The 15,947-nt window shown below is 47.5% G+C and overlaps 1 protein-coding gene across 1 annotated transcript; it reads left to right on the top strand.

The window, feature by feature from the left end:
* The first annotated feature begins 259 nt into the window (after positions 1 to 259).
* Positions 260 to 10,067, top strand: PSMC4 (proteasome 26S subunit, ATPase 4). The gene is made up of 11 exons (XM_077260175.1): positions 260 to 427; positions 3,187 to 3,285; positions 3,369 to 3,555; positions 4,384 to 4,530; positions 4,671 to 4,780; positions 4,867 to 4,960; positions 7,146 to 7,313; positions 7,393 to 7,469; positions 7,562 to 7,730; positions 8,137 to 8,192; positions 9,840 to 10,067. The coding sequence occupies exons 1-11, from the start codon at positions 386 to 388 to the stop codon at positions 9,951 to 9,953; spliced, it is 1,263 nt and encodes a 420-aa protein (XP_077116290.1). The 5' UTR covers positions 260 to 385; the 3' UTR covers positions 9,954 to 10,067.
* Positions 10,068 to 15,947: the final 5,880 nt, after the last annotated feature.

The raw sequence follows: 15,947 nt of genomic DNA on the forward strand, positions 1-15,947 counted from the left end.
ACAGTGTCTGAACAGCCCGGGGCCCTGGCTACCCTTAATCCACCCCTGGTCACCACAACTCAATGACCGCTGCTATGTGGTTGCCCCCATGATGCTTTGCACGCCCCCGTCTGCAGACGATCTCACAGGAGGGCTATATGGCCTCAGTGATGCCCCCCGCGCCAATGTAACACCGCAGTGTGATCATGTGACGGGAGAAGCTCCGCCCCCTCATTAGTATGCGGGGCGGTGATATATTGTACCCAGAGCTACTACAGGTAGTGACGTCATCGGCGGGACGTCAGCTACAAAACGTGACCTGCTAGCTCCGCCCTCCCCAATACGTCACCGCTGCGCCGGAAGTGGGAGAAGCCAGTTCTCGGCGGTGACACAGGGAAACTGAAGAATGGAGGAGATCGGCGTGATCATAGAGAAGAGCGGCAGCCAGGTACCGGGGGGCGGGAGGAGTGTGCGGAGCCGGTCACCAGCTGTGTGTGCGGGGACTCCCTGGGAGGAGGACGCTCCGCGCCCCCTATGTATAGGGTGAAGCTATTGCCCCCATTACCTCATGGTGTGGCTCCCCCCAATGTGTAGCATTAACACATGGTAACTCCCCCACCCTGCAAAATCATGTATGGCGTCTTCATAAATTAGCTGAACGAATGGAGACCCCAGCAAATATGTTGTGCCCCCCAAATCATCTCTTTGGCGCCCCCTATGTATACAATAATGTAATACATGTTACCCCCCCCCCCAAAGATGAAGGTATAGCGCCTCCACAAATTACCTGAAGGGATAGAGCCCCGCCTAGTGAAAGGATAAATATGGTGCCCCCCAAAAAACATCTGATTGTACAGGGTATGTTATAAATAAAATGATGAGCTGGTGCCCCTCAAAGCTCCGTATCTGTACGGTACACCCCCCCCCCCTCCTTCCATAAGATGGATGGATGTGCCCCCCAAAACCAGCTGGAGATGTGCTGCACCGGATGGATACACCGATCCCCCCAGATCAATGGGAGCGATTATCCTCATCAGCCCGTAATGTCCAACCCACAATCAGTTGCCCCCATAAATCATCCTTGTAGGGTGCCCCCCAGTAATCGGTGAGCGGCCCTGTGCCGTCGGGGTCTTTCCCCTGTTTCTCTGCGCAGCCATTATGATCGGTCTCGTGATGCAGCCGTTTCCCTACAGCATTCAGTAATTGTGCAAGAAAACTGTGGAAAGACCCCGATGGCTGAGTGAAGGCTGCCGAGGATAAACGTGTCCTGTCCGTTTAAGGCTACTTTCACACTAGCGTCGGGAACAACCCGTCGCTGTGCGTCAGGCCGACGTTCCCGACGCTAGCGTGGTCTCCGCCGCACAACGGGGGCAGCGGATGAATTTTTCCCACGCATCCGCTGCCCCATTGTGAGGTGCGGGGAAGTGCGGGGAGGTGGGGGCGGAGTTCCGGCCACGCATGCGCGGTCGGAAAAAGCGGACCGTCGGGAGCAAAAAACGTTACATGTAACGTTTTTTTTTCCCGACGGTCCGCTAACACACGCCCAAGCGTCGCAAAACGGACGCGACGTTTTGCAATGCGTCGCTAATGTTAGTCTATGACGAAAAAACTTATCCAGCAAGAACTTTTGCTGGATGCGTATTTTCGGCAAAATGTTTCCATTTTATTCGCTCCCCTCCTTCCCAGATCCACAACTCAGTAGTCTCCATGGGAGACTAGAAGCTGCGATCATCCCATCGCTTGTGCTACATACAGCAGGGCTGCAGTCCCACTCTTAAGTAGCAGATATGCTCACTTGGTATGAGCGCCGACCGCTATCTGGCTGTGACAACCGACCCCGGGTTGTCATGCCAACCCATCGGCAGGTTCACGGTCATGTGACACAGGCGCCAATGGAAGGAGGTAACAAAGTGCTTCCTGCGCGTGCATGTTAAATGACCACGGCATTTAACATGTTAACATCCGCGGGTAGATCTCCATTCCACCCGCAGCTGTTAGGGGTCACATGACAGCTGATCAGATCAGCTGTCATGTGCCGGAAAAGGTGCGGGCTCATCGCAGACATGTGCAGCCAAGAAAAGAATCCAAAGCTGTTATCAGAAATATAAAATGCCGCTAATAGTACTGTTTACAAGAAATGAGAGTGATGGGCCATGTGTGCCGCAGCCCCGACGCGCGTTTCGCATGGTGGGCTGTGTGGATTACCTCACATGCTGCAAATATATATGGCACCTCTCTAGGTGCATATGATCAGCGCCGTACTCACATAAGCGCCTGTAGGGTGGGTCCGTGGCTGCATGTGTGTCACATCCAGCAATCCCGGCTCACAGTACAGGTCTCAGGAGATCATCTCCTGTGACATCAGTGACCCGAGCCGGAAGGATGACTTTTTGAGACGCAAGCAGAGCAGGGATCCATGGCGCATGCGCACAGTGCGGCAGCCATCCTAACTAAGGGAGGAGGTGTGGGCAAATTTGAATCACGTCAGGTATATACAGGTATGCAGTAACAAAGTCACAAAAATAAGGGGGTAAGGGGAGAACTTCACCGAAAATACAGTGATGTGTAAGGAGCATGATTGGTATATGTCATTAGGAGTATACCCTCAGTATAAAGTGCATATCACACATATTGCTGCTTCCCAAAAATGGTCCTCCAGGTGTCCGACCACGGAAATCACATATGGGAGGAGAGAGAAAAGGGAGGAGAAGGAAAGGACAGCAATCCAATCTCTTATGTTGCCATATGTCATTTCCATGGTTGTGTCTCAAAAGTCATCCTTCCGGCGGGTCACTGATTTCACCGGAAATTATCTCCTGAGACCTGTACTATGAGCCTGGATTGCCGGAAGTGATGCACATGCGGCCACGGACCCACCCTACAGGCGCTTATGTGAGTGCGGCGCTGATCATATGCACCTGGAGAGGTGCCATATATATGCAGCATGCGAGGCAATCCACACAGCCCCACAAGGAAGCCCACCACACGAAACGCGCGTCGGGGCTGCGGCACATACGACCCATTACTCACTCTCTCCCACAACTCCTAGAAGACTTGTACCAAACCCTCACCTGTGAGATGTTTTGGATTCAGCATATAAACCCATCCGGCAGGAAGCAAAGAGGCCCCAAATATTAAAGTTTGGCGGGTCCCTTTAGACCCCCCCCCCCCCTTGATACTGAAATGTTTCCTTTCCCCCTTCTCCAGGATGAAGCCCCTTCTTTGGTGTCCTCTCGTCCCGTCACCGCCCTCTCGTTTCTGGGCCCGGAGCCTGAAGATTTAGAGGATCTGTACAGCCGCTATAAGGTGAGCACAGGGGGGAGAGCTCCTGTATTGTAGCCCCCCCATAAAACGTCCGTGCCGCTAACGTTTCGGGGTTTTCTCTGCAGAAATTGCAGCAGGAGTTGGAGTTTCTGGAGGTCCAGGAGGAATATATCAAAGACGAGCAGAAGAACCTGAAGAAGGAGTTCCTGCACGCCCAGGAGGAGGTGAAGCGTATCCAGAGCATCCCGCTGGTCATCGGACAGTTCCTGGAGGCCGTGGATCAGAACACCGCCATCGTGGGGTCCACGACAGGTACAGGAGAAGGGGTGCAATGTTATTGGTTCATATCCCCTCGTGGTCAGACCCATAGATGCCCCCCATTAAATCATCCAAAATTCTGCCTTTCTGGGTTTTGTTTCAAGATCTCTGCTTGCTGTCATTGCCTGGGATTGTACGTTTCTAACCAGCACTGATACATTGTAGCAGACAATCAGGAAAGGAGTGAGACTTGTGCTGCTGATAGGTAACAAACGCTCAGCTGTGGAGAATGTTAAAGGGCCCATCCCCACTTCTGGTGGTCCGTCATATCCACCGACAACCCGCCGGGTATCACAACTGTGCATGAACCCCACTGATGGCGGTTATGTCCCGGCAGGTCGCGGTAAACGTGACATCAACTGCCTCATTCACTGCTGAAAGTATCCCTTTAAGTATAACATCATTGGAAGGTTTGTTACAGTGTATCAGTCTCTACATTGTCCTGATACCTCGTTACAATGTATCAGTCCGGTCTCTTTTTAGCTCTGAGCATTGTCCAGACTGGATGCAATTGTCACAAACCTTCAGCTGTGATAACTGTTCATCCCATGCTGTGCTGGTATTCCGTCTCCAGAATGTTTATATTCACCAGCAGCAAGCAGAGATTTGGAAATAAGAAATGAAAACACAAAGTGTGAAAGTCGTCTGTCGCCGTGCGGGAGATCGGGGGCTCTGTCGCGGTGCCGGAGATCGGGGGCTCTGTCTTTCTACCCCTGTAGGCGCCGTCATGGCTGCCATTAGTGGTGGTCACTATTGTGGATTGAGTAGGGGGTGGTATTTTTAGGGTTTTGTACATCAAGGTTTCCTCTGTTTCCCCCCCAGGATCGAATTACTACGTGCGGATCTTGAGCACCATCGACCGGGAGCTCCTGAAGCCCAACGCGTCCGTGGCTCTTCACAAACACAGCAATGCGCTGGTGGACGTGCTGCCCCCCGAGGCCGACAGCAGCATCATGATGCTCACATCAGGTGATAGACCCCTACTTGTCCACACAGCACCCCCTAAAGGCAGACCTTAACTACATTACTGTCCTTCTGTTCCAGGATCTGTAGTGCTGCTCATCCTGAGCTGTCTGATGCAGGACGATTAACGCTTTATTGTTCTACAGATCAGAAGCCAGATGTGCTGTACTCGGATATCGGGGGCATGGACATCCAGAAGCAGGAGGTGCGGGAGGCCGTGGAGCTGCCCCTCACTCACTTTGAGCTTTATAAGCAGGTGAGTTATAGGGCGCAGCGGCCCCGATGCCTGGGAGGTTGTGGGGTGACGCTGACCCCCCGATTCTCTGTGTGTCCACATTACAGATTGGAATCGATCCTCCCCGGGGGGTCCTGATGTACGGGCCCCCAGGCTGCGGAAAGACCATGCTGGCCAAAGCCGTGGCCCATCACACGACAGGTCGGTATAATGAACGGATCCGGACATTTCTAATAGATGTTCACTGTTGTTACAATCCTTGCTTGCTGTCAGCGGATGGCAAAGGGCAACCCGTCACCACTGGGGTCAGAGGTCTGATTGAGTGGGCACATGTCCATTCAGGGCGAACCGACTCTGGGTGTTCGGACACGTGACCACTGCAGCCAAAAACTGGCTACTGATTGTCCAATGTTGGCTTGGGCCGAAGGGCACACCTGACGATTGGGGCAGTACTGAAATAAGTCTGTTACCCTGACTCCGTGAACCGCTCTGTCGTCGGGCCGGAGAGCGGGGGCTCTGATCGTCGGGCCGGAGAGCGGGGGCTCTGGCCGCTGCTGTTTAACCATGTAATGGACAGCAGAATTCAAGTTGTGAACCACCGGCTTCTGCTGTGATTCCAGGGTCATGGCTTCTGAACCCTTCTGATTCCTGTGATGTACAGGTCCTTCTCAAAAAATTAGCATATAGTGTTAAATTTCATTATTTACCATAATGTAATGATTACAATTAAACTTTCATATATTATAGATTCATTATCCACCAACTGAAATTTGTCAGGTCTTTTATTGTTTTAATACTGATGATTTTGGCATACAACTCCTGATAACCCAAAAAACCTGTCTCAATAAATTAGCATATTTCACCCGACCAATCAAATAAAAGTGTTTTTTAATACCAAACAAAAAAACCATCAAATAATAATGTTCAGTTATGCACTCAATACTTGGTCGGGAATCCTTTGGCAGAAATGACTGCTTCAATGCGGCGTGGCATGGAGGCAATCAGCCTGTGACACTGCTGAGATGTTATGGAGGCCCAGGATGCTTCAATAGCGGCCTTAAGCTCATCCAGAGTGTTGGGTCTTGCGTCTCTCAACTTTCTCTTCACAATATCCCACAGATTCTCTATGGGGTTCAGGTCAGGAGAGTTGGCAGGCCAATTGAGCACAGTAATACCATGGTCAGTAAACCATTTACCAGTGGTTTTGGCACTGTGAGCAGGTGCCAGGTCGTGCTGAAAAATGAAATCTTTATCTCCATAAAGCATTTCAGCCGATGGAAGCATGAAGTGCTCCAAAATCTCCTGATAGCTAGCTGCATTGACCCTGCCCTTGATGAAACACAGTGGACCAACACCAGCAGCTGACATGGCACCCCACACCATCACTGACTGTGGGTACTTGACACTGGACTTCAGGCATTTTGGCATTTCCTTCTCCCCAGTCTTCCTCCAGACTCTGGCACCTTGATTTCCGAATGACATGCAAAATTTGCTTTCATCAGAAAAAAGTACTTGGGACCACTTAGCAACAGTCCAGTGCTGCTTCTCTGTAGCCCAGGTCAGGCGCTTCTGCCGCTGTTTATGGTTCAAAAGTGTCTTTACCTGGGGAATGCGGCACCTGTAGCCCATTTCCTGCACACGCCTGTGCACGGTGGCTCTGGATGTTTCCACACCAGACTCAGTCCACTGCTTCCTCAGGTTCCCCAAGGTCTGGAATCGGTCCTTCTCCACAATCTTCCTCAGGGTCCGGTCACCTCTTCTCGTTGTACAGCGTTTTCTGCCACATTGTTTCCTTCCAACAGACTTACCATTGAGGTGCCTTGATACAGCACTCTGGGAACAGCCTATTTGTTGAGAAATTTCTTTCTGGGTCTTACCCTCTTGCTTGAGGGTGTCAATGATGGCCTTCTTGACATCTGTCAGGTCGCTAGTCTTACCCATGATGGGGGTTTTGAGTAATGAACCAGGCAGGGAGTTTTTAAAAGCCTCAGGTATCTTTTGCATGTGTTTAGAGTTAATTAGTTGATTCAGAAGATTAGGGTAATAGGTCATTTAGAGAACCTTTTCTTGATATGCTAATTTATTGAGACAGGTTTTTTGGGTTATCAGGAGTTGTAGGCCAAAATCATCAGTATTAAAACAATAAAAGACCTGACAAATTTCAGTTGGTGGATAATGAATCTATAATATATGAAAGTTTAATTGTAATCATTACATTATGGTAAATAATGAAATTTAACACTATATGCTAATTTTTTGAGAAGGACCTGTACATGTAGGTCAGAGTGCATATATCTGACACAGCTGAAGGTTTGTTACAATCGGTCTGAGGTCCATTCTGAGTATTAGAAGTCGATTGGTCACCTCTTTGCTCTTTTTCTGACAGCTGCCTTCATCCGTGTGGTGGGCTCTGAGTTTGTACAGAAGTATCTGGGCGAGGGTCCCCGGATGGTGAGAGACGTGTTCCGGCTCGCCAAAGAGAACGCTCCCGCCATTATATTCATTGACGAGATCGACGCCATCGCCACTAAAAGATTTGACGCACAGACCGGAGGTGAGTGGGGGAAGCGCGGGGGCTCTGCCCAGCTGTCCGGGGGTCTTACAGAATGTCATGGGTGCTGTTACTTTTGCAGCGGACCGTGAGGTGCAGAGGATCCTCCTGGAGCTGCTCAACCAGATGGACGGATTCGATCAGAACGTCAACGTGAAGGTGACTGTGGCGGCGGCGGCTCTCCTGCATTTCTCTCGTTTCCTGCGGATTCTCCATTTCTCACGTCTCTTTTCCCCGCGGACCCCTTACAGGTTATCATGGCCACTAACAGAGCGGACACTCTGGACCCCGCACTTCTCAGACCCGGGCGCCTCGACCGTAAAATCGAATTCCCTCTGCCGGACCGCAGGCAGAAGCGTCTCATCTTCTCCACCATCACCAGCAAGATGAACCTGTCCGAGGAGGTGGACCTGGAAGATTGTATCCTTCTTCTCAGCAGGGGACGGAGACCCTCGTGGGAAAGTTGGATGCCGACCAGTATGGCTGCCGTCCAGTATGGCTGCCGTCCAGTATGGCCGCCGACCAGTATATCCGCCGACCAGTGTGGCCGCCGACCAGTAAGGCCGCCATTACCTCTCACATTATGGTCGCAGTGTGGTCAGTATCATGTGAGACAGGTTCGCCTCTTAAAGCTCCGGCGGCAGCTAAACTGGTGCTCCCCCAACTTCTCATTTTTACTCTTCAAGGGATAGTCCACACGATTCCACCCCCACTTATAATCTTAACGATTAATTAAACACAACTTTTTACTTCCCAAAAAAGTTGGACACCCCCCCCCCCCCCCCCCTCCCTCCTTTAAGTTCGGACTCCTTAACCGAAGCTGCAGATGTCGCCCGACCCGATAAGATCTCCGGAGCAGATATCAACTCCATCTGCCAAGAGGTAAGCGAACTGAGCCCACCGCACATCCCATCGTAGCCGCCTTGGGGTACGATATAACTTAACCCCTTAACGACCCGCTCTGTACATTTCCGTCGAGTTCAGGAGCTAATCTCGCTCCATATCGGGCAGACGCCGGCTGTGTTACACGTCCAGCAGCAGCGCGCTCTGATCACTGCTGTTTAACCATTTACATGCCACTGTCAGTCACCGGCCATAGCATTTAAATGGGCCCCCAGCTCCTGTCAGCCCCTCTGCAGCGATTGTGGGGAAACAGTGGGTTAATCACGGTGGTCGGGGGACCCACTAAAGGCCTCCATAGCTGCCATCGTCATCCTCCTGTTGACCTGCAACCTGTGGCGACTGTCGATTTTATACTGAATACCGCAATACTGTGCTACTGCGGTATACAGAATGAGCGATCAAAAGTCCCTATCCGGATCAAATGGAGTAAAATTGTAGAAATATGTTGTAAAAAAAAAATAATAATGAAAAGAAAATAAATAAGCGCTTTTGGTATCGTCTTTTCTATCAAAGCATAAAAGTATTTAAAATGGACAATAAACTCCTAAAAAAAAAAAATATCGGCAACGCCACAATCACCATGTTTGTCTGCTGCACTGTCCCCCCCCCAAAAAAATTGCAATAAATAGGAAATAAATTGTATGGGGGAAACAACTAGCACCGCATCGGGTTTTGTGTTTTTTTCTTTTTTAATTTAAGAATTTTTTAACTACTAATTAAAAAAAATAAAATTAAATTTTAAAAAAATAAATTTCTGTAATTGTACTGACCTGGAATATCATTTTTACCCCAGAGCAAATGTCCTAAAATTAACCTCTTCACCACCTTGCGATTTTTAGTTTTTGTTTTTCGCTCCCCTCCTTCCCAGAGCCATAACTTTTTAAAAAAAAAAAAAAAATTTCCGTCAATATGGCCATGTGACGGCTTGTTTTTTGCGGGACGAGTTGGACTTTTGAACGACACCATTGATGTTACCATATAGCGTACTGGAAAATGGGAAAGAAATTCCAAGGCTCGTAATGTTTTAGTTTTTCGGGATCTGGGGCTGGGTGACGGCTTATTTTTTGCACAGTGAGATGATGTCTTTATTGATACCCTTTTTCGGGTAGATACAATCTGTTGATCAGTGGCCAAAAAAACAAACTGTGGGCATGTTTTTTTTTCTCTTCTCCTTGTTACGCCCTATACCGATCAGATAAATTTACTTTATTTTGATTGGATATGTATATATTTTTTTATTTTAATGGGGCAAAAGGGGGTGATTTTACCTTTTTTAATTTTTTATAATATTTTAACTTGTTACTAGTCTCCTTAGGAGACGTGAAGGTGCGCTTGTCCGATCGCCTGTGCCATACATAGTGGGGCTTCACCACTGCTATGTATAGAAGAAGTCACAATCTCCTGTGAACGTCGGCCACAAGTTGACGTTCCTAGGAGAATCACAATGACAGGCGCAGGGGTCTCTTGCAGACCCCCCAGCGGTGCCCCACAACCACATGACAAAGACGCTGATGGGCCAGATTTTGTGTCGTGCTTCCGTCCAGTGTAGAAGTAGTGGCTGCGGACGCTCGTTTGGAGTCCGATTAATGCTTTCCGCTCACTAACGCCGCTCTCGTGTGTCCGCAGGGCGGGATGCTCGCCGTACGGGAGAATCGTTACATCGTGTTGGGCAAGGACTTCGAGAAAGCATACAAAACCGTCATCAAGAAGGACGAGCAGGAGCATGAGTTCTACAAGTAAAGCGCGGCTGCCGGTGCGGCCCACCAGTGACGTGACCTTTCAGCTGACCGCCCTTTCATTTTGTTTCTTTCTTTATGGACTATATGATGAATTAAAAGGCTTTGGTCAGTCTGCCGCACGTCTCATCCTCCCCATCATCACCCACTGTACGTCTCCAGGGTTGTCAGGAGAGCAGGCGCTGGGTAGTCAGACAACCGCAAAGGGTCCAGTAAAATGTTCACTATCGATTAAAGTCTAACATCGGCCATACGCTCGAGACCCGGCGATGTGAGTTATCTGACCCGACTTTATTATTATTATTTATTGTTATAGCGACACTTATTCCATGGCGCTTTACATGGGAGGAGGGGTATACATAATAAAAACAAGTACAATAATCTTAAACAATACAAGTCATAACTGGTACAGGAGGAGAGAGGACCCTGCCCGCGAAGGCTCACAATCTACAAGGGTCCCCCATATTCATGAACGCTCGGCATTGCAGAGCGTGCCCGTTCTTTCAGTGAAGAGTGAAAACAAATCTGTCTTCAGACTTACCGTATTTGCCCCTGAAAACAAAAGGATCCGATATTGGCATTTTGTCGGGAGCCCCCCATACACGATCTGCCACAATCTGCTGTGTACGGGGGTCTACCACCTCTTCCAATAGATGAGTAATGGCTTCCGGATCTGCCTATATGACCGCAGTCCCATAGGAATAGAGCACGAGTCGCCATCGCCCCTTTTTACGTCAGAGCCACATATTTGGGATCAAGGCTCTTAACGGGGGGGATACAATGGAGCAGGTTATCATCATCCCTTTGTCCCAATCAGTGGGGGTCCTACCCATCCTGATAATGAAGATGCCGCAGTTCTGGTGTTGTACTTTCATCCCCCGTGCAGCGGTGGTCCCAGCAGCCCCCCACACTAACAGGTCCCGCTGCAGTTCCCTCCCACAGTAATGGGAGAGGAGAATTTGATCCAAGGCAACGGCACGTCGCTGTTCAGACTGCTGCAGAACCTTGTTGAGCTGCGTCCTGGCCGTTTTCTCATCATCACTTCACGTGAAGGACACGAGATGCGGCGCTGCCTCCAGGGGTATTGTTTCCGCACCTGGAGCTCTTCAGTGCTCTTCTATATACACAGTCATGGCAGAAAGTGTTGGCACCCTTGAAATTGTTCCAGAACATTATCATGATTCCCCACGCTTTGTTATACACAGGTTTATATAGAAAATCCAAAAAAGAAAAAAATACCACCGCACCGCTGCTGTACGCTAGACTCTACTGTCTTCAACCCCTATAATATCTTTTTTATTTTATATTTGATGTCATAAACGAAAAATCCCCTAAATTACCAATGGGGTGCTGCTTCAACAAAGTCCATAACAATCCACACAAAAAAAGGGTAAAAGAAAAGAAGCGCACTTACCCCGGTAAGAAGGTCACAACTTTATTCGGACATATAAAACAGTAGCCGGGAGGGATGTGAAAATGAACGGACAACGGCCGTTTCGTGCAAGTGGCACTTCAACGGGTCCTTAATGACGAGAGGAAGTGAGGAGTGTTCTTTTACCTCTGCAGATCATGCCACTCCTCCCCCTTCACATCACGTCAGGTGAATAAACCACCTATCTTCGCAATATAAGTGCAAGTGAATAAACAATACATGAATTAAAAACAATATTCTTAAAACACTAAGCAAATCTGAAGACACCAAATAAATACATTATTTTACAAAAAGATGGACATGTCTAGCCTCTCATTTAAGCCCAGAGGACCCAAAGCGCCTTCGCGAAGTATCCACCTCTCCTCTCTCTGTAACAGGAGGCGGTTTAGGTCTCCTCCCTGTTGTGGCGAGGAGACCTTTTCCAATCCTGCAAAGCGCAGCATCTGCACATTACCTTCATGGTGAGCCCTCACATGGTTAATAAAAAATTAGATACCAGATTGGTGATCCTGCAAAATGATATTAAAAGAAACACGATAAGTTTATTCGAGATAAATGTGATTTCGATACAGGCAAAATATTCACATGGAACAAAGGTGGTCAGCCACGAAGCTTTTGCAAACTTCCGAGGAGGTATAATCAAAACAAAGGATCCTCATGGAAAAAGAGCAACGCCAAAAAGGATTACCTCACCACTGACTCTGATTCCAGTGCTACCGATGATCTAGGTGGTGCAGCTGGTCTATCAAGTTCATTTCATGCCATAGAAAAAAACGCATCCCCTTTGGACGCAGGACGCATCGTGGGGGTAGGCGAAATGGCAGACAAAAACAATCGCAAGAGAAAACAAGTCTCTTGGAGACCAGCATAACAGACAGTCACCTAAGAACGGTAGTCAATTTAACGGACCATGTCTTGGACGAACCGCATCTCACGGTACTATCGAAAGGACTGAATTATTGTTTACCGGAAGAATTCAATATAGTGGACTTTAAGATCAATCTGTATAAAGCAGATAGGAAAATGCATCTGTTTAAATCGTTTAAATCAACTAACAATTCGGTGACTCCTAGAACAGTCACGCCTGAGGTGTTCCCTGGTGAAATACCTTGCCGGGTGGGCCCTCTAGGTTTTATGATCACGGAAGACCCTATAGGGGATATACGGGAAGACGCACAGTTGCTCCTTAGTCTCACTGATCCTATTCCTACCACTTCCAGTGGGGTGCACACCCCCAGCTTACCATTCACTGGGGGAGTAAAGTCCACATTTACGCCCCCGGTTTCCCCTGGCAATATTATTGATATCTTTGAAGCCCAAGTTTTAAAAGACATTGAAGCTTTGTTATATAAAAAATTTCCCAATAATTTACAATCTGAGGAGTTGCGGGCCCTAAAGGATATACAGAGGTGGAGAGATACCATCGTGCGGGCCGCAAATAAGGGAGGCAACACGGTCCTCCTGTCCAAGGAGTATTATAAAAGAGAAGCTTTGAGACAATTGTCGGACAGTAATACTTATGTGAAATTAAAAGGTGACCCCACGGTTAAATTTGAAAGTGGTCTCCGTTCTTTTTTAAGACAACATGTAGAAAAGAGGGTCCTATCTGAAAAACAAGCGTCTAAACTTCTGCCGGAATATCCAAGGAAGGCTCATTGGTATCACATACCAAAAATACATAAGTCCTTAGAAAAACCTCCAGGCTGTCCGATTGTTTCGGGGGTGGGGTCCCTGACTGAACCTCTGTCTTCTTATTTAGATTGGTTACTACGCCCCCTTTTACTAGATGTCCCTTCTTTTGTAAAAGACACTGGAGATTTTTTAAAGACACTAAAAGGTTTCACATGGCAGGATAACTTTTGTCTTACCTCTATAGACATCGAAAGTCTGTACACCAGAATTCCTCAAAAATTAGGTGTAGTGTTGTGAATTCCGTTCTTGGGCTCCCTCCTGTGGTTGTGAATGGTACTTTTGTGAGTTCTGCCCTTGGGTTCCCTCTGGTGGTTTCGAGTGGAACTGCTGCTCCTTGAGTTTAGCAGTAGCAGCTGCTTTCACTGATCGTCTCTCCTGGCTTTGCTATTTAACCTGGCTCTGGTCTTTAGTTCATGCCAGCTGTCAATGTTTCTGGTTGGATTCAGATCTCTCCTTGGATTTCTCTGATGGCCTGTCCATTTCAGCAAAAGATAAGTTCTTGCTAGTTCTTTGGTTGTCCATTTGCTGTGGACTTTATTGCTCAGCTCTTGTTATGTTTCTTTTTGTCCAGCTTGTCATTATGATATATTCAGGCTAGCTGGAAGCTCTGGGGAAGCAGATTTGCCCTCCACACCGTGAGTCGGTGTGGAGATCATTTTTGTAAACTCTGCGTGGATTTTTAGTTTTTAATACTGACCGCACAGTGTCCTTTCCTATTCCGTCTATTTAGATTAGTATTGGCCTCCTTTGCTAAAATCTGTTTTCATTTCTGTGTATGTCATTTCCCTCTCCACTCAGTCAATATTTGTGGGGGGCTATCTTTCCTTTTGGGATTTTCTCTGAGGCGAGATAGCTTTCTGTTTCCATCTTTAGGGGTAGCTAGTTCTCAGGCTGTGACGAGGTGTCTAGGGAGAGACAGGAACATCCCACGGCTATTACTAGTGTTTAGGAACTGCGGTCAGTACAGTTACCACCTCCTCAGAGCTCGCCCCATGTTGCTCTTTAACCACCAGGTCATATCAGTGTTGCTCCTTAACCACCAGGTCATAACAGTGTAGATACTATTAAAGTGATTTTGGAAAATACACTAACTGATGTCAACACCATTTCCTTCATTTGTGATGGCTTATCATTTGTGTTGGAACACAATGCATTCCAGTTTGATAGTGCTTGGTACAGGCAGCCATGGGTACCCCCGTCGCATGTACCTTAGCAAATTTATTTTTGGCTAAATTTGAGGAGGATTACATCTATTCTTCCAGAAACCCTTTCCTCAAACATATCAAATTTTATGCAAGATATGTGGACGACATATTCATGGTGTGGGACGGCCACCAGGAAGCTTTCACACGTTTTGTTGAGCACCTGGGGGAGTCCCAACACCATGAATATGAAGTTCACTTCTCAATTTGGGGGAGATGAATTGGTGTTTTTGGATGTCAGGTTGAAGGTGAATGAAGGTATTATTCACACGGAGGTTTATCGAAAACCTTCCTCTTCTAATTCTCTACTGCATTTCAATAGCGCCCATCCCGTTTACACTAAACAGGCTTTGCCTTTTAGTCAATTTCTACGCGTGAAAAGGATCAATAGTGATATTGGGGGATTTAAGCAGCAATCAAATGAAATGTATAACAGGTTTGTAGAGCGAGGTTATCCGCAACCAATTCTAGATAGGGCACTTAGTAGAGCTGCAGATACGGACCTTTGTAACATACCCTCTAGAAAGACCAAAAACGAAGAGAAGTTCATTTTTTGTTTCAAGTTTGGGCCGATGGATTTTGCCATTAGGTTCGCTATCAGGAAAAACTGGCAGATTTTGGGACAGGATAGTGACCTCAAGGAGATGGTTGAAAGGGGACCACTGTTCGCTTGTCGACGAAGTAAAAATGTTAGGGACCTGTTAGTACGGAATAGATTTGTGTCCAAACGAGAGAATTGGCTAGGTGGCAATGTGCCAAAAGGAAATTTTAAGTGCGGTCAGTGCAATTTTTGCACGTATCACCTTATAGGCAATAAAATTAAAATTGGCCCTATTCAACATGAGGTACGTGATTTTATATCATGTAGGTCCACATATATCGTTTATATAATTTTTTGCCCTTGTGGCTTTTTTTACATCGGTAAAACAATTCGGCCCCTATTTATTTGGATAAGAGAGCACTTCAGCTCAGTTCGGACGGGAAAAGGGGTCCCTAAATTGATTAACCATGTGAGGGCTCACCATGAAGGTAATGTGCAGATGCTGCGCTTTGCAGGATTGGAAAAGGTCTCCTCGCCACAACAGGGAGGAGACCTAAACCGCCTCCTGTTACAGAGAGAGGGGAGGTGGATACTTCGCGCAGGCGCTTTGGGTCCTCTGGGCTTAAATGAGAGGCTAGACATGTCCGTCTTTTTGTAAAATAATGTATTTATTTGGTGTCTTCAGATTTGCTTAGTGTTTTAAGAATATTGTTTTTAATTCATGTATTGTTTATTCACTTGCACTTATATTTCGAAGATAGGTGTTTTATTCACCTGACGTGATGTGAAGGGTGAGGAGTGGCATGATCTGCAGAGGTAAAAGAACACTCCTCACTTCCTCTCGTCATTAAGGACCCGTTGAAGTGCCACTTGCACGAAACGGCTGTTGTCCGTTCATTTTCACATCCCTCCCTGCTACTGTTTTATATGTCCGAATAAAGTTGTGACCTTCTTACCGGGGTAAGTGCGCTTCTTTTCTTTTACCCTTTTTTTGTGTGGATTATACACAGGTTTATTTCATTTGTGTGTATTGGAACACACAAAAAAAAAAACAGAATAAAATGCAAATTGGACATAACATCATACATAACCCCAAAAAATGGTCCGGACAAAATTGTCGGCACCCCCAGG

Source organism: Ranitomeya variabilis, chromosome 4, assembly GCF_051348905.1.
Source record: "Ranitomeya variabilis isolate aRanVar5 chromosome 4, aRanVar5.hap1, whole genome shotgun sequence".
Lineage (NCBI taxonomy): Eukaryota > Metazoa > Chordata > Amphibia > Anura > Dendrobatidae > Ranitomeya > Ranitomeya variabilis.

Bases quoted from the DNA above. Each gene is read 5' to 3' on its own strand.
- PSMC4 (XM_077260175.1), top strand. From the start codon at position 386: ATGGAGGAGATCGGCGTGATCATAGAGAAGAGCGGCAGCCAG. The intron at 4,961-7,145 runs GTCGGTATAATG...TTTTTCTGACAG, and splicing joins CGTGGCCCATCACACGACAG to CTGCCTTCATCCGTGTGGTG. The intron at 8,193-9,839 runs GTAAGCGAACTG...GTGTGTCCGCAG, and splicing joins TCAACTCCATCTGCCAAGAG to GGCGGGATGCTCGCCGTACG.